Source organism: Bombina bombina, chromosome 7, assembly GCF_027579735.1.
Source record: "Bombina bombina isolate aBomBom1 chromosome 7, aBomBom1.pri, whole genome shotgun sequence".
Taxonomy (NCBI): Eukaryota; Metazoa; Chordata; class Amphibia; order Anura; family Bombinatoridae; genus Bombina; species Bombina bombina.
In genome coordinates, this window is record NC_069505.1 from 590836606 (window position 1) to 590855829 (window position 19224).

The following is a 19224-nucleotide window of genomic DNA, read 5'->3' on the forward strand; positions in this document are numbered from 1 at the left end:
ATACCTAATGTTAAGCGAACAAAGTTAGGACGTTTCCTTTATCATTTAAAGTCACAGTAATTTTTGTTATAGTATTCAATTTTATTTAATAAAAGGTGAATAAGGATGTTGTTTACACGTTATGTCTTGATACTACTGTGGAACGGCCAAAGACTTTCTTTTTCCCATGTATTAAGAGGTTTTTACAGTTCAGAGATAAACCTTTTTTTCAGAGCCAACATTGTCTTGGATGTTTCAGAAACATTCTGACAATGTTCAATATTTTCTCCAGCCTTCTCTTCAAGTGTCCTAAAAACTTAGCCCAGTGCCCTGCGCTTCCTTCACGACTCCTCTTGGGGTTATCTTGCAAAACATTGTTTCCCTCTGTGATTGTCAGGTGCGCTGTCGGCTTTTCCCATGCTGCAGGGAGAGCACAAGAGTAAAACTAAATATTCAGTGATCAAGGTTTCTGTCACAGTAGATTGCTATCTTAGAGGTTCCCTCCAAGATACATGAGGATAGTGAGGATAGTATATGTGGGTAAAATCTCAGTTTCTTACGGTATGATTCCTCCCGCTGATACTGAAGTAGTATCTTCAGGTTTAAGCTAGTTCTCCTCCAGTTATTACTTAAGGAGTTTTTAGCTACTCTGGAATGACATTTTAGTCGTTGCTAATTTTATGTGTTACCAGATGGAGCTTTTGAGAGCGTTACTAAGAAATGAGAGAGAATGGGTATAACCCTTTTATCTACATTTCCGATATTGAAAGAGAGGTTTTTTAGAGGACCTCTCAAGGAGTCTTGACAGATGGTATACAAGGTGGAAGGGTCGATTCCACGCTAGCCGGGAGATCTTCTATCCCTATAGAGGATAGTTGTTCCTTTCTTCTGTTAAGTGTGATCAGTCCACAGGTCATCATTACTTCTGGGATATTACTCCTCCCCAACAGGAAGTGCAAGAGGATTCACCCAGCAGAGCTGCATATAGCTCCTCCCCTCTACGTCACTCCCAGTCATTCTCTTGCACCCAACGACTAGATAGGATGTGTGAGAGGACTATGGTGATTATACTTAGTTTTATATCTTCAATCAAAAGTTTGTTATTTTAAAATAGCACCGGAGTGTGTTATTACCTCTCTGGCAGAGTTTGAAGAAGAATCTACCAGAGTTTTGCTATGATTTTAGCCGGAGTAGTTAAGATCATATTGCTGTTCTCGGCCATCTGAGGAGTGAGGTAAACTTCAGATCAGGGGACAGCGGGCAGATGAATCTGCATAGAGGTATGTAGCAGTTTTTATTTTCTGACAATGGAATTGATGAGAAAATCCTGCCATACCGATATAATGTCATGTATGTATACTTTACACTTCAGTATTCTGGGGAATGGTACTTCACTAGAATTACACTGTAAGAAATACATAAAGCTGTTTAATAACTAGAGATTATGTTTAACGTTTTTGCTGGAATGTAAAATCGTTTTCATTTGCTGAGGTACTGTGTGAATAAATGTTTGGGCACTATTTTTCCACTTGGCAGTTGCTTAATCTGTTTTTCTGACAGTTTCTGTTCTCCCTCACTGCTGTGTGTGAGGGGGAGGGGCCGTTTTCTGGCGCTTTTTCTATGCATCAAATATTTCAGTCAGCAACTCATTGTATTCCCTGCATGATCCGGTTCATATCTACAGAGCTCAGGGGTCTTCAAAACTTATTTTGAGGGAGGTAATTTCTCTCAGCAGAGCTGTGAGAATTATAGTTTGACTGAGATAAAAAACGTTTATTCTGTAATTTGTTTCCTGCTTTCAGAATTTTTTATCTTTGCTAATGGGATTAAACCTTTGCTAAAGTTGTGTTGTTTACAAGGATTGAGGCTATAACTGTTTCAATTTATTAATTTTCAACTGTCATAGATCTTCTGTGCTTCTTAAAGGCACAGTACATTTTAATATTATTCTAATTGAATTGTATTTCCAAGTTGCAAGTTTATTTGCTAGTGTGTTAAACATGTCTGATTCAGAGGATGATACCTGTGTCATTTGTTGCAATGCCAAAGTGGAGCCCAATAGAAATTTATGTACTAACTGTATTGATGCTACTTTAAATAAAAGTCAATCTGTACAAATTGAACAAATTTCACCAAACAACGAGGGGAGAGTTATGCCGACTAACTCGCCTCACGTGTCAGTACCTACATCTCCCGCTCAGAGGGAGGTGCGTGATATTGTAGCGCCGAGTACATCTGGGCGGCCATTACAAATCACATTACAGGATATGGCTACTGTTATGACTGAGGTTTTGGCTAAATTACCAGAACTAAGAGGTAAGCGTGATCACTCTGGGGTGAGAACAGAGTGCGCTGATAATATTAGGGCCATGTCAGACACTGCGTCACAGGTGGCAGAACATGAGGACGGAGAACTTCATTCTGTGGGTGACGGTTCTGATCCAAACAGACTGGATTCAGATATTTCAAATTTTAAATTTAAACTGGAAAACCTCCGTGTATTACTAGGGGAGGTGTTAGCGGCTCTGAATGATTGTAACACAGTTGCAATACCAGAGAAAATGTGTAGGTTGGATAAATATTTTGCGGTACCGACGAGTACTGAGGTTTTTCCTATACCTAAGAGACTTACTGAAATTGTTACTAAGGAGTGGGATAGACCCGGTGTGCCGTTCTCACCCCCTCCGATATTTAGAAAAATGTTTCCAATAGACGCCACCACAAGGGACTTATGGCAAACGGTCCCTAAGGTGGAGGGAGCAGTTTCTACCTTAGCTAAGCGTACCACTATCCCGGTGGAGGATAGCTGTGCTTTTTCAGATCCAATGGATAAAAAGTTAGAGGGTTACCTTAAGAAAATGTTTGTTCAACAAGGTTTTATATTGCAACCCCTTGCATGCATTGCGCCGATCACGGCTGCAGCGGCATTCTGGATTGAGTCTCTGGAAGAGAAAATTGGTTCAGCTACTCTGGACGACATTACGGACAGGCTTAGAGTCCTTAAACTAGCTAATTCATTCATTTCGGAGGCCGTAGTACATCTTACTAAACTTACGGCGAAAAATTCAGGATTCGCCATTCAGGCACGCAGGGCGCTGTGGCTAAAATCCTGGTCAGCTGATGTTACTTCTAAGTCTAAATTGCTTAATATACCTTTCAAAGGGCAGACCTTATTCGGGCCCGGGTTGAAAGAGATTATCGCTGACATTACAGGAGGTAAAGGCCATGCCCTGCCTCAGGACAAAACCAAAGCCAAGACTAGACAGTCTAATTTTCGTTCCTTTCGTAATTTCAAAGCAGGAGCAGCATCAACTTCCTCTGCACCAAAACAGGAAGGAGCTGTTGCTCGCTACAGACAAGGCTGGAAACCTAACCAGTCCTGGAACAAGGGCAAGCAGACTAGGAAACCTGCTGCTGCCCCTAAAACAGCATGAATTGAGGGCCCCCGATCCGGGATCGGATCTAGTGGGGGGCAGACTTTCTCTCTTCGCCCAGGCTTGGGCAAGAGATGTTCAGGATCCCTGGGCGCTAGAGATAATATCTCAGGGATACCTTCTGGACTTCAAATACTCTCCTCCAAGAGAGAGATTTCATCTGTCAAGATTGTCAACAATCCAGACAAAGAAAGAGGCGTTTCTACGCTGCGTACAAGAGCTCTTGTTAATGGGAGTAATCCATCCAGTTCCACGATCGGAACAGGGACAGGGGTTTTACTCAAATCTGTTTGTGGTTCCCAAAAAAGAGGGAACTTTCAGACCAATCCTGGACTTAAAGATCCTAAACAAATTCCTAAGAGTTCCATCGTTCAAGATGGAGACTATTCGGACAATTTTACCTATGATCCAAGAGGGTCAATACATGACCACTGTAGATTTAAAAGATGCTTACCTTCACATACCGATTCACAAAGATCATTATATGTACCTAAGGTTTGCCTTCCTAGACAGGCATTACCAGTTTGTGGCTCTTCCATTCGGATTGGCTACAGCTCCAAGAATCTTCACAAAGGTTCTGGGTGCTCTTCTGGCGGTACTAAGACCGCGGGGAATCTCGGTAGCTCCATACCTAGACGACATTCTGATACAAGCTTCAAGCTTTCAAACTGCCAAGTCTCATACAGAGTTAGTGCTGGCATTTCTAAGGTCACATGGATGGAAGGTGAACGAAAAGAAAAGTTCACTCGTTCCACTCACAAGAGTTCCCTTCCTGGGGACTCTTATAGATTCTGTAGAAATGAAGATTTACCTGACAGAGGACAGGCTAACAAGACTTCAAAGTGCTTGCCGCACCCTTCATTCCATTCAACACCCGTCAGTGGCTCAATGCATGGAGGTAATCGGCTTAATGGTAGCGGCAATGGACATAGTACCCTTTGCACGCTTACACCTCAGACCACTGCAACTGTGCATGCTAAGTCAGTGGAATGGGGATTACTCAGACTTATCCCCTTCTCTGAATCTGGATCAAGAGACCAGAAATTCTCTTCTATGGTGGCTTTCTCGGCCACATCTGTCCAGGGGGATGCCATTCAGCAGACCAGACTGGACAATTGTAACAACAGACGCCAGCCTTCTAGGTTGGGGTGCCGTCTGGAATTCTCTGAAGGCTCAGGGACAATGGAGTCAGGAGGAGAGTCTCCTGCCAATAAACATTCTGGAATTGAGAGCAGTTCTCAATGCCCTCCTGGCTTGGCCCCAGTTGACAACTCGGGGGTTCATCAGGTTTCAGTCGGACAACATCACGACTGTAGCTTACATCAACCATCAGGGAGGGACAAGAAGCTCCCTAGCTATGATGGAAGTATCAAAGATAATTTGCTGGGCAGAGTCTCACTCTTGCCACCTGTCAGCAATCCACATCCCGGGAGTGGAGAACTGGGAGGCGGATTTCTTAAGTCGTCAGACTTTTCATCCGGGGGAGTGGGAACTTCATCCGGAGGTCTTTGCCCAAATACTTCGACGTTGGGGCAAACCAGAGATAGATCTCATGGCGTCTCGACAGAACGCCAAGCTTCCTCGTTACGGGTCCAGATCCAGGGATCCAGGAGCAGTCCTGATAGATGCTCTGACAGCACCTTGGGACTTCAGGATGGCTTACGTGTTTCCACCCTTCCCGTTGCTTTCTCGATTGATTGCCAGAATCAAACAAGAGAGAGCATCAGTGATTCTAATAGCACCTGCGTGGCCACACAGGACTTGGTATGCAGACCTGGTGGACATGTCATCCTGTCCACCTTGGTCTCTACCTCTGAAACAGGACCTTCTGATACAGGGTCCCTTCAAACATCAAAATCTAACTTCTCTGAAGCTGACTGCTTGGAAATTGAACGCTTGATTTTATCAAGACGTGGATTTTCTGAGTCAGTTATTGATACCTTAATACAGGCTAGGAAACCTGTTACCAGAAAGATTTACCATAAGATATGGCGTAAATACCTATATTGGTGTGAATCCAAAGGTTACTCTTGGAGTAAGGTTAGGATTCCTAGGATATTGTCTTTTCTACAAGAAGGTTTAGAAAAGGGTTTATCTGCTAGTTCATTAAAGGGACAGATCTCAGCTCTGTCCATTCTGTTACACAAACGTCTGTCAGAAGTTCCTGACGCCCAGGCTTTTTGTCAGGCTTTGGCCAGAATTAAGCCTGTGTTTAAAACTGTTGCTCCACCATGGAGTTTAAACCTTGTTCTTAATGTTTTACAGGGCGTTCCGTTTGAACCCCTTCATACCATTGATATAAAGTTGTTATCTTGGAAAGTTCTATTTTTAATGGCTATTTCCTCGGCTCGAAGAGTCTCTGAATTATCAGCCTTACATTGTGATTCTCCTTATTTGATTTTTCATTCGGATAAGGTAGTCCTGCGTACTAAACCTGGGTTCTTACCTAAGGTAGTTACTAACAGGAATATCAATCAAGAGATTGTTGTTCCTTCCTTATGCCCAAATCCTTCTTCAAAGAAGGAACGTCTACTGCACAACCTGGATGTAGTCCGTGCTCAAAAATTTTACTTACAGGCAACTAAGGAATTTCGACAAACGTCTTCTCTGTTTGTCATTTACTCTGGGCAGAGGAGAGGTCAAAAAGCTTCCGCTACCTCTCTTTCTTTTTGGCTTCGTAGCATAATTCGTTTAGCTTATGAGACTGCTGGACAGCAGCCTCCTGAAAGAATTACAGCTCATTCTACTAGAGCTGTGGCTTCCACTTGGGCCTTCAAGAATGAGGCCTCTGTTGAACAGATTTGCAAGGCTGCAACTTGGTCTTCGCTTCATACTTTTTCCAAATTTTACAATTTTGACACTTTTGCTTCATCGGAGGCTATTTTTGGGAGAAAGGTTCTTCAGGCAGTGGTTCCTTCTGTATAAAGAGCCTGCCTATCCCTCCCGTCATCCGTGTACTTTTGCTTTGGTATTGGTATCCCAGAAGTAATGATGACCCGTGGACTGATCACACTTAACAGAAGAAAACATAATTTATGCTTACCTGATAAATTCCTTTCTTCTGTAGTGTGATCAGTCCACGGCCCGCCCTGTTTTTAAGGCAGGTAAATATTTTTTGATTTATACTCCAGTCACCACTTCACCCTTGGCTTTTCCTTTCTCGTTGGTCCTTGGTCGAATGACTGGGAGTGACGTAGAGGGGAGGAGCTATATGCAGCTCTGCTGGGTGAATCCTCTTGCACTTCCTGTTGGGGAGGAGTAATATCCCAGAAGTAATGATGACCCGTGGACTGATCACACTACAGAAGAAAGGAATTTATCAGGTAAGCATAAATTATGTTTTTCAGGATCCCATGGATATTTGGGTAGGAGGTTTGCTCAAGATGGCATCCCAGGTTGGTATTGCTTCCTTTGGCGGCAGCATACTAGTTCATACATTGAGGCCTAGTTATCAACGTGTCAACTTACCTGCCTTCGCCGGCCCAATGCGCCCGCCTAAGCTTGCCTACCATCGCCGCCGCGGACCTGAAAAATTTCGCCTAAGTTATCAATAAATCTGTCAAAAAGCCGTGCACCAAGTACGGGGCGATGAGCAGCGGACTGTGAGAGTTATCACTCATCCAATCTCGCTGCTCTTCGGCTTTTTGACAGCTTTATTGCTAGCCTGTCACTAAGCACCCACACTAAACTACACTGTTCTACCCCCTATACCGGCGCCCCCGGAGCCTCCCGCAACTAAATAAAGTTAGTAACCCCTAAACCGCCGCTCCTAGACCCCGCTGCAACTCTTATAAATGTATTAACCCCTAAACCTCCGCTCCCGAACACCGCCGCAACCTACATTATACCTAGTAACCCCTATCCTGCCCCCCTATACCGTCGCCCTCTATAATAAAGTTATTAACCCCTATCCTGCTGATCCCGCACCTCGCCGCAACTAAATAAATAGTTTAACCCCTAAACCGCCGCTCCCGGACCCCGCCACAACCTATATTAAACTTATTAACCCCTAATCTGCCCCCCCTACACCGTCGCCACCTATAATACATTTATTAACCCCTATCCTGCCCCCCACTACACCACCGCCACTGTAATAAATTTATTAACCCCTAAACCTAAGTCTAACACTAACCCTAAAACCCCCCTAACTTAAATATTAATTAAATAAATCTAAATAATATTTATCTTATTAACTAAGTTAATCCTATTTAAAACTAAATATTACCTTTAAAATAAACCCTAATATAGCTACAATATAAATAATAATTATATTGTAGCTATCTTAGGATTTATTTTTATTTTACAGGTAACTTTCAATTTATTTTAACTAGGTACAATAGCTATTAAATAGTTATTAACTATTTAATAGCTACCTAGCTAAAATAAAGAGAAATTTACCTGTAAAATAAAAACTAACCTAAGTTACAATTACACCTAACACTACACTATACTTTAATAAATTATTCCTATTTAAAACTAAATACTTACCTGTAAAATAAACCCTAAGATAGCTACAATGTAATTAATAATTACATTGTAGCTATTTTAGGATTTATATTTATTTTACAGGTAACTTTGTATTTATTTTAGCTAGTTAGAATAGTTATTAAATAGTTATTAACTATTTAATAACTACCTAGCTAAAAGAAATACAAAATTACCTGTAAAATAAATCCTAACCTAAGTTACAATTAAACCTAGCACTACACTATCATTACATTAATTAAATAAATTAACTACAAATAACTACAATTAAATACAATTACATAAACTAGCTAAAGTACAAAAAATAAAAAAGCTGTTACAAAAAAATAAAAAAAATAAGTTACAAACATTTAAAAAATATTACAACAATTTTAAGCTAATTTCACCTAATCTAAGCCCCCTAATAAAATAACAAAGCCCCCCAAAATAAAAAAATTCCCTACCCTATTCTAAATTAAAAAAGTTCAAAGCTCTTTTACCTTACCAGCCCTTAAAAGGGCCTTTTGCGGGGCATGCCCCAAAGAAAACTGCTCTTTTGCCTGTAAAAGAAAAATACAACCCCCCCCAACATTAAAACCCACCACCCACATACCCCTAATCTAACTCAAACCCCCCTTAAATAAACCTAACACTACCCCCCTGAAGATCATCCTACCTTGAGTTGTCTTCAGCCAGCCGACCCAACGATGGAACCGAAGAGGAGATCCGGAGCGGCAGAAGTGATCTTCCAAGGGGCGCTGATGAAGTCTTCCATCCGATGAAGTCATCATCCAGGCGGCGCTGAAGAAGTCTTCCATCCGGGCGATGTCATCTTCCAAACGGGGTCTTCAATCTTCTTTCTTCAGGATCCATCTTCATCCCGCCGACGCGGAACATCCCTCTTTCCCTACGGACTACCGACGAATGAAGGCTCCTTTAAGGGACGTCATCCAAGATGGCGTCCCTTCAATTCAGATTGGCTGATAGGATTGTATCAGCCAATCGGAATTAAGGTAGGAAAAATCTGATTGGCTGATTGAATCAGCCAATCAGATTGAAGTTCTGTTCCGATCAGCCAATAGAATGCGAGCTCAATCTGATTGGCTGATTCAATCAGCCAATCAGATTTTTCCTACCTTAATTCCGATTGGCTGATAGAATCCTATCAGCCAATCGGAATTGAAGGGACACCATCTTGGATGACGTCCCTTAAAGGAGCCTTCATTCGTCGGTAGTCCGTCGGGAAAGAAGGATGTTCCGCGTCGGCGGGATGAAGATGGATCCTAAAGAAAGAAGATTGAAGACCCCGCTTGGAAGATGACATCGCCCGGATGGAAGACTTCTTCAGCGCCGCTTGGAAGATGACATCGCCCGGATGGAAGACTTCTTCAGCGCCGCCTGGATGATGACTTCATTGGATGGAAGACTTCTTCAGCACCCCTTGGAGGATCACTTCTGCCGCTCCGGATCTCCTCTTCGGTTCCATCGGTGGGTCGGCTGGCTGAAGACAACTCAAGGTAGGGTGATCTTCAGGGGGGTAGTGTTAGGTTTATTTAAGGGGGGTTTGGGTTAGATTAGGGGTATGTGGGTGGTGGGTTTTAATGTTGGGGGGGGTTGTATTTTTCTTTTACAGGCAAAAGAGCAGTTTTCTTTGGGGCATGCCCCGCAAAAGGCCATTTTAAGGGCTGGTAAGGTAAAAGAGCTTTGAACTTTTTTAATTTAGAATAGGGTAGGGAATTTTTTTATTTTGGGGGGCTTTGTTATTTTATTAGGGGGCTTAGATTAGGTGTAATTAGCTTAAAATTGTTGTAATATTTTTTAAATGTTTGTAATTTTTTTTTTTTTTTTGTACTTTAGTTAGTTTATGTAATTGTATTTAATTGTAGTTAATTTATTTAATTAATGATAGTGTAGTGTTAGGTTTAATTGTAACTTAGGTTAGGATTTATTTTACAGGTAATTTTGTATTTCTTTTAGCTAGGTAGTTATTAAATAGTTAATAACTATTTAATAACTATTCTAACTAGCTAAAATAAATACAAAGTTACCTGTAAAATAAATATAAATCCTAAAATAGCTACAATGTAATTATTAATTACATTGTATCTATCTTAGGGTTTATTTTAAAGGTAAGTATTTAGTTTTAAATAGGATTAATTTAGTTAATAATAGAAATATTATTTAGATTTATTTAATTAATATTTAAGTTAGGGGGGTGTTAGGGTTAGACTTTTTATTACAGTGGCGGCGGTGTAGGGGGGCAGGATAGGGTTAATAAATGTATTATAGGTGTAGGGGGGGCAGATTAGTTAGGGGTTAATAAGTTTAATATAGGTTGCGGCGGGGTCCGGTAGCGGCAGTTTAGGGGTTAAACTATTTAGTTGCGGCGAGGTGTGGGATCAGCAGGATAGGGGTTAATAACTTTATTATAGAGGGCGGCGGTATAGGGGGGCAGGATAGGGGTTAATAGGTATCATGTAGGTGGCGGCGGGGTCTGGGAGCGGCGGTTTAGGGGTTAAAACATATATTATAGTTGCGGCGGGGTCAGGGAGCGGCAGTTTAGGGGTTAACATATTTATTATAGTGGCGGTGGGCTCCGGGAGCGGCGGTTTAGGGGGTAATGCATTTATTTAGTTGCGGCGGTGTAGGGGGGGACAGATTAGGGGTGTTTAGACTCGGGGTACATGTTAGGGTGTTTGGTGCAGACATCTCCCATAGGAATCACTGGGATATCTGGTAGCAGCGAACATGAACTTTCGCTATGGTCAGACTCCCATTGATTCCTATGGGATCCGCCGCCTCCAGGTCGGCGGATTGAAAACCAGGTATGCTGGGCCGGAAAAGTGCCAAGCGTAACTAGCAAAAGTAGTCAGATTGTGTGCGGAACATCTGTAGTGACGTAAGAATCGATCTGTGTCGGACTGAGTCCGGCGGATCGAAGCTTACATCACAAAATTCTACTTTTGCCGGTCTCTAGCCTTTGATAACTAAGGCGAATCAGCCTCGCCACAAATACGCTGCGGAATTCAAGCATATTTGAGGTTGACGGCTTGATAACTACCCCCCATTGTCTGGTTCTATTCGGACAGTCACTTCCCTCGAAGAAATCTGGAACCAGATAGAAGTATGGGGTCCTTTCACTAGGTAGGAGACCTCTCCCACCTGTGAGTGGTAATTCCTGTTCAAGAACAGGGTCTGAGATTTGTTTCAATCTGTTTGTGGTTCCAAAGAAGGGGGGAACCTTCAGACCAAATTTTAGATTTCAAGAGTCTAAACAGTACCGTCCTTCTAGATGGAAGCTATTCGTTCCATTCTCCATTTGATCCAGGAGGGTCAATTTATGATAAGTCTAAAGGACGCATATCTGCATGTTCCCATCTCAGGGATCATCACACAAGGTGTTTCCTTTCTGAACTAACTCTTCCAATTCATGCCTCTTTCCTTCGGTTTTGCCACAGCTCCAAAAATTTTCATGGGGGGCCCCCTATTTGGATGACATCCTAGTCCAGGCGCCATCATTACAACAAACAGGATCCCATACGAACATGGTGTTATCCTTCCTGCGTTCTCACGGGTGGAAGGTAAATCTGGAAAAGAGTTCTTAAGTCCCAAATACAAGGGTAATTTTCTTAGGAACTATATTAGATTCCCTATCAATGAAGATTTTTCTGACAAAAGTCAGGAAATCAAAGATTATTGATACTTGTCTAATCCTTAAGTACACTCTTCGGCCATCAGTGGCTCAGCTCTTGGAGGTAATCGGGATGATGATGGCGGCAATGGACATCATCCCGTTTATTAGGTTTCTCCTCGGACCTCTGCAGTTAAGCATGCTCAGGTAATGGAACAGAGATTATGTGGATTTGTCTCCTCGAATACTATTCGAGCAGGAGACAACGGATTCTCTTCAATGGTAGTTATCTCTGGATCATCTTTCCTAAGGAACCTGCTTTCGCAGACCATCTTGGGTGATTGTGACAACAGACGCCAGCCTTCTAGGGTGGGGAGCAGTCTGGGGTTCCCTAAAAGCTTAGGGACTTTGGACTCAGTCAGAGTCGGTTCTTCCTTTAAACATCCTACAACTGAGAGCGATCTTCGATGCTCTTCTGGCCTGGCCTCAGTTAGCCTCGGTCCAGTTTATCAGGTGCCAGTCGGACGTCATATGTTCAGTGCCTTACATCAATCATCAGGGAGGAACGAGGAGTTCTTTTGCGATACGGAGGTAACAAAGATAATTCAGTGGGCAGAGGCCTATTCTTGCTAAATGTCGGCGATCCTCTTCCCAGGGGTGGACAACTGGGAGGCGGACTTTCTGAGCAGGCAGACCTTTCATCCGGGGGAGTGGGAACTCCATCCGGAAGGGTTCTCCAGCCTGATTCTCAAGTGAGGTCATCCGGAATTAGATCTCATGGCATCTCGACAGAATGCCAAAGCTCCCGAGATACGGGTCGAGGTCCAGGGACCCCCATGCGGAACTGATAGATGCTCTGGTGATTCCTTGGACCTTCAGTCTAGCATACCTAGTTTTTACGTTTGCGCTTCTTCCTTGCTTCATTGCTCGAATCAAGCAGGAGAGGGCTTCAGTGATCCTCATTACTCCTGCTTGGCCTCGCAGAATTTGGTATGCAGTTCTGGTAGACATGTCATCTCTGCCACCTTTGAGATTTCTGTTGAGGAAGGACCTTTTAATTCAAGGGCCCTTCCTTCACCCAAATCTAGTTTCTCTGAAGCTGACTGTTTAGAGATTGGACGCTTAATTGTATCTAAGCGTGGGTTTTCTGACTTGGTCATAAAGACCATGATTCAGACTTTCAAGCCTGTAACTAGAAGGATTTCCCATAAGATTTGGCGTAAATATTTCTATTGGTGTTAATCCAAGGGCTACTCATGGAGTAGAGTTAGGATTCCTAGAATTTTGTCTTTTCTCCAAGGTTTGGAGAAAGGTTTATCGACAGGTTCCCTAAAGGTTCAAATCTCTGCCTTATTTATTTTGTTTCACAAACGTCTCGCGGATGTCCCAGATGTACAATCTTTTTGTCAGGCCTTGGTCAGGATCAGGCCTGTGTTCAAACCTGTCAGGGTTACTGTGCCTTTAAGCAGGGGTTTGCATAGGAACTTTCTCATTGGTTGCCTAGGTTATAAGTTCCACCATTTCCTGTGGCTCCTTGCTTAGTATTTTGTAGTGTAATCTACCTTTACCTGAGCCCAGCTTGTGTTCCTATTGCAAGCCTCTATTTTGGATTACAATTTAAAGTTTCATCTATTCTCAGTGGAAGTGGACTTTAACGTTTATTCACCTACTTCTGAATTTGTTTGCCAGTATTCTGAAAAGGAAGTCAGTGTGAATCTTTCGCTACAGTTCCCTAATTTCCACTAAACTTTTCTCACCTGCATTTTTACTTGTGCTGAATCAACACTGAATCTGCAGCAGCAGCTGCAAACTGCCACTTCTCCCTCTGCTGCAGCTAATTCAGCTTACAGAGCCTCAAGCATCAGACCAGAGATTGCCGCACAGATCAGCTCACTTCTCAATACTCTCCTCCTGCTTTGTTTGCAAGTACTTTTCAGGAGTAACGGCTATCATTGTCAGCTGACCGGAGGGCGGATTAACCAACCTGTACCGCAAGTATCTTTTGTTGCTTTTCTTACAAAGTATCATTTCCATATTTAGTTTGAATAACTGCAAGCAAGTCTAATCCTCTTAAAGTGATACACCTCAGTTTAATGTTACCATACTAAGAGGTGCTGTAAGACTTTGTGTTATAAAATCCTATTGGAGTTATAAGGATTACCAATTTCCTGAATTGACATTCTCAGCACTTTGTATCCTAGTATCTGTTTTCAGTCTGCAACTTATTGATTGAAGTATTCGATAAACTGTTTATGCTATTATTTTACACATACCATATGTGTTTTCAGTGTTCTTAATTAAGGAACATTTGAATCAATCCACATTGGGATATTTGTCCATCATATTGATTTTGCACTATTCTTGCTGGGATTTCACTCCTCAATAGTGAACTCATATTTGGAACAGTGATACATTTAAACATTATTACTCTGCAATTGAGTTCCAGAATCTGAAGTCAATTAAGTTTGAGATAACCTCACAAAACCAGTTACTTCTCCATGGAGTCTTAATTTAGTTCTCAATGTTCTTCAGGAGGCTCAGTTTGAGTCTATGCATTACTTAGATATTAAATTGTTATCTTGGAAAGTTTTATTTCTTGTTGTTATTTCATCTGCTCGTAGAGTGTCAGAGCTCTCGACATTACAGTATGAGTTTCCTTACCTTATTTTCCATTCAGATAAGGCTGGTTTACGTTCTACTTTAAGATTTCTTCCTAAGGTTGTTTCTGATCGGAACATTAAACAGGAGATTGTTGTTCCTTCTTTGTGTCCTAATCCTTATTCTCAGAAAGAACTACTTCTGTACAATTTGGGCGTAGTCCGTGCTTTAAGGTTTTACCTGCAGGCGACTAAGGACTTTCGTCAGTCTTCTTCATTGTTTGTGTTTTTCTCAGGGAAACGTAGGGGACAGAAAGTTACGGCTACTTCTTTCTTTTTGGCTGGAGAGTATCATACGTTTTGCATATGAGACTGCTGGACATCAGACTCCGGAGAGAGTTTCGGCTCATTCAGCGAGGGCTGTTGCTTCCTCATGGGCATTCAAATATGAAGCTTCTGTGGATCAGATTTGCAAGGCTGCATCTTAGTCCTCTTTTCACTCTTTGTCAAAGTTCTATAAGTTTGTCATTTTTGCCTCGGCTGAGGCCGCTTTTGGGAGAAAAGTTCTTCAAGCAGTGGTGCCTTCCGTGTAGGTTTCCTGTCTTGTCCCTCCCGTATCATCTGTGTACTCTATCTTGGGTATTGAATCCCATTAGTAATTAAGATGATCCGTGGACTCATCATCTCATAAAAAAGAAAACAAAATTTATGCTTACCTGATAAATGTATTTCTTTTTTGACACAATGAGTCCATGGCCCGCCCTCTGCTTGTAAGACAGGTTGTTGGTTGTTATAAACTTCAGACACCTCTGCACCTTGGTTTTTCCTTTCTTTCCTTAACTTTGGTCGAATGACTGGAGTGGGAGGGAAGGGAGGAGCTATGTAACAGCTTTACTGTGGTGCTCTTTGCCGCCTCCTGCTGACCAGGAGGTGAATATCCCATTAGTAATTAAGATGATCTATGGACTCATTGTGTCAAAAAGGAAATAAATGTATCAGGTAAGCATAAATTTAGTTTTTTAAAACAAAAGAGACAGAATTTCAGTGCACTCCCCCGTTTGTATTTTTAAAAATAGAAGCTGGCTTGGGCAAAAGTTGAAGGTTTAATAACAAAAATAAGCAGATGACAATTAAAAATATCTGATGGTGAATCCATCACTGAGGTACATATTATAATTAAATATAAATACATGTGACTAATGGTTAATACTTTTATAAGGGAGTAACATTCTCAGTAAATGATCCCATAACACAAGTAGTAAACGTGTAGGCTTTAATCTTATCTGTCCATCTCATTGTGCCAGTATTTGATGACCAGAAACAAAATCCATTGTGCTTTTATATTTGTGATATCAACCTACATGGGTTATGGAAAGTACATTTTTTTTTTAATTTTTATCTATTTTTTTGTTTGTACCCTCAGGTGGATGGCCTCTCCCTCCTAACTGCTGTCATCAGACACTGGATAAAACAGGGATCTCATTGTCCTCACATTTTCCTTGCAACCAACTTTCACAGTTTAATAGAACTCAAATTACTTCCTGAGACTCCACTACTACAGTATCTGGTGAGTTTCTAGCACTATAGTGGCTGCAGAGCGTATCAGCATAATAAAGTAAATCTGTGTAAATATAATATATTACTAAGCATACCAAATACAAAATCTATTTGTAGTGTTTATCCACCCAACCATGTTTTGTGCCCAGATATGCTCCACCCTCACCTGTATTATTGTATTACAGAAACTGTTATCACTCCACACCATTCCAGTAATTGTGACCTCGTTTTTGGCTGTACGTAAAAAACCTGTAATTAAACACCCTTTTGGTTTTTATTGACACTAGTGTTCCCTCTAAGGCCAGATTATGTGAGCGGCCCCTTAGTGAAACAGTTTATTAGTACACTACACAATGCAGATAACAAGGTATGGTTCCCTTATTAACTATTTCACTCCTGGCCAATCTTACAAATTCTTGCCTTAGAGGGAACACTGATTGACACAGATAAAAATTTCAACTCCCTTTTGCTGTTAGTAATACACAGATCAGTAATTTTGCTCCTTTTCCTGGCTGTTAGTAAATACACAAATCAGCAATTCTGCATCTTTTCTTGGCTGTCAGTAAAGCACAAATATCAGTCATTCAGCTCATCGTTTTGGCTGCCAGAAAACAAATTAGCAATTGTCAGTAACACATACAAATCAGTAATTTTGTCATCTTTTAGATTATTTAGATATTTAGATTATAGATACAAACTTACCTATATGGACAACATAAGAGGAGGAGTGGTATTCTGTCTTCTCACCCTTTTCTTTTTACTTTCCAATATCACAGACCATGGAATGGTGTCTAGATGGTGCAGAGCTGGTCTTGTTTTACCAGCTAAAGGAAGGGGTATCAGGAACAAGTCAAGCCGCCAGGATAGCAGCCTTGGCTGGGGTGCCATCAGATATCATAAAAAGAGCAACTGAGGTAAGGCTGAGCCACTGGATCCTTACCATGTCACATCATGTTTGTCCACGGTATCCTAGAACATAACTGTTTGTATGGTACTTAATGTAAAGTGGAACAATGTTATATTCTTACATATACTTAAAATTGTGCACATCAAGTTAGAGATTTTATAGTAAAGCTGAAAACCACAAAAAGGAGAATAACATTTTAATAAAAGCAAAACATCCAAAAACTACAAATGAATAAAATCTCAGCATAAAGGAGCAATTAAGCACTGCACTGCAAAAGAAAAATTTCATAATAATTTAACATTGTCATTGTACACTTTTTAAAGGTACAGCAAAACAAAAACAGGCTAAAATGATTGTAAAGTGCTATCTTGTTTTGTTTTCCTGAGATATACATTTTGCAGGGGAGATTGGGGCCTCTAGTTATCAAGCTCTGTAATTTGCTTGCATTCGCCGGCCCAATACGCCCGCCTAAGCTCGCCTCACATCGCCGCCGCGGACCTGAATACGCTCGCCAAAGTTATTAAAAAAGCTGTCCAAAAGCCGCGCACCAAGTACGGGGCGATGAGCAGCGGACTGTGATAGTTATCACACATTGATCTCGCTGCTCTTCGGCTTTTCTACCGCTTCTAGACCCCGTTGCAACTATAATAAATGTATTAACCCCTAAACCGCCGCTCCTAGACCCCCTGCAACTATAATAAATGTATTAACCCCTAAACCGCCACTCGTAGACCCCGCCGCAACTATAATACATGTATTAACCCCTAAACCGCCGCTCCTAGACCCCGCCGCAACTATAATAAATGTATTAACCCCTAAACCGCCGCTCCTAGACCCTGCCGCCACCTACATTATACCTATTAACCCCTATCCTGCCCCCCCCTATACCGCCGCCACCTATAATAAATTTATTAACCCCTATCCTGCAGATCCCATACCCCACCGCAACTAAATAAATTGTTTAACCCCTAAACCGCCGCTCCCGGACCCCGCCACCACCTATATTAAACTTATTAACCCCTAATCTGCCCCCCCTACACCGTCGCCACCTATATTAAATTAATTAACCCCTATCCTGCCCCCCTATACTGCCGCAACCTATAATAAAATTATTAACCCTTAAACCTAAGTCTAACCCTAACACCCCCCTAACTTAAATATTAATTAAATAAATCTAAATAAAATTACTATTATTAACTAAATTATTCCTAGTTAAAACTAAATACTTACCTTTAAAATAAACCCTAATATAGCTACAATGCAATTAATAATTACATTGTAGCTATTTTAGGATTTATATTTATTTTACAGGTAACTTTGTATTTCTTTTAGCTAGTTAGAATAGTTATTAAATAGTTATTAACTATTTACTAACTACCTAGCTAAAAGAAATACAAAATTACCTGTAAAATAAATCCTAACCTAAGTTACAATTAAACCTAACACTACACTATCATTAAATAAATTAAATTATTTATCTACAAATACCTACAATTAAATACAATTAAATAAACTAACTAAAGTACAAAAAATAAAAAAAACTAAGTTACAAAAAATAAAAAAATATTACAAGATTTTTAATCTAATTACACCTAATCTAAGCCCCCTAATAACATAACAAAGCCCCCCAAAATAAAAAAATGCCCTACCCTATTCTACATTACAAAAGTTAACAGCTCTATTACCAGCCCTTAAAAGGGCCTTTTGCGAGGCATGCCCAAAAATAATCAGCTCTTTTGCATGTAAAAAAAAAATACAACCCCCCCCCAACATTAAAACCCACCACCCACATACCCCTACTCTAACCCACCCAAACCCCCCTTAAAAAAACCTAACACTAACCCCCTGAAGATCTCCCTACCTTGAGTCATCTTCAGCCAGCCGACCACCGATGGAACAGAAGAGGACATCCGCAGCGGCCGAAGTCATCATCCAAGGGGTGCTGAAGAGGTCTTCCATCCAATAGAAGTCTTCATCCATGCAGCGTCTTCAATCTTCATCCATCCGGAGCGGAGCCTTCTTCAAACGAGCCGACGCGGAGCCATCCTCTTCCAACGACGCCTACCCAACGAATGGATATTCCTTTAAGTGACGTCATCCAAGATGGCGTCCCTCAAATTCCGATTGGCTGATAGGATTCTATCAGCCAATCAGAATTAAGGTAGGAAAAATCTGATTGGCTGATGCAATCATTCTATTGGCTGTTCCGATCAGCCAATAGAATGCAAGATCAATCTGATTGGCTGATTGCATCAGCCAATCAGATTTTTCCTACCTTCATTCCGATTGGCTGATAGAATCCTGTCAGCCAATCGGAATTCGAGGGACGCCAACTTGGATGACGTCACTTAAAGGAATATCCATTCGTTGGGTAGGCATCGTTGGAAGAGGATGGCTCCGCGTCGGCTCGTTTGAAGAAGACTCTGCTCCGGATGGATGAAGATTGAAGACGCCACATGGATGAAGACTTCTATCGGATGGAAGACCTCTTCAGCGCCCCTTGGATGATAACTTTGGCCGCTGCAGATGTCCTCTTCTGTTCCATCGGTGATCCGGCTGAAGACGACTCAAGGTAGGGAGATCTTCAGGGGATTAGTGTTAGGTTTTTTTAAGGGGGGTTTGGGTGGGTTAGGGTAAGGGTATGTGGGTGGTGGG

At 41.5% G+C, this 19224-nt stretch overlaps 1 protein-coding gene across 1 annotated transcript in view; it reads left to right on the forward strand.

Annotated features, from left to right (window-relative positions):
• MSH5 (mutS homolog 5) overlaps positions 1–19224 on the forward strand; it is an 819710-nt gene that overhangs the window by 693610 nt on the left and 106876 nt on the right. Inside the window, exons 17-18 of the mRNA XM_053689613.1 lie at positions 15529–15672; positions 16439–16576. Coding sequence (XP_053545588.1) covers positions 15529–15672; positions 16439–16576 — 282 coding nt within the window. The remainder of the gene's footprint in view (positions 1–15528; positions 15673–16438; positions 16577–19224) is intronic.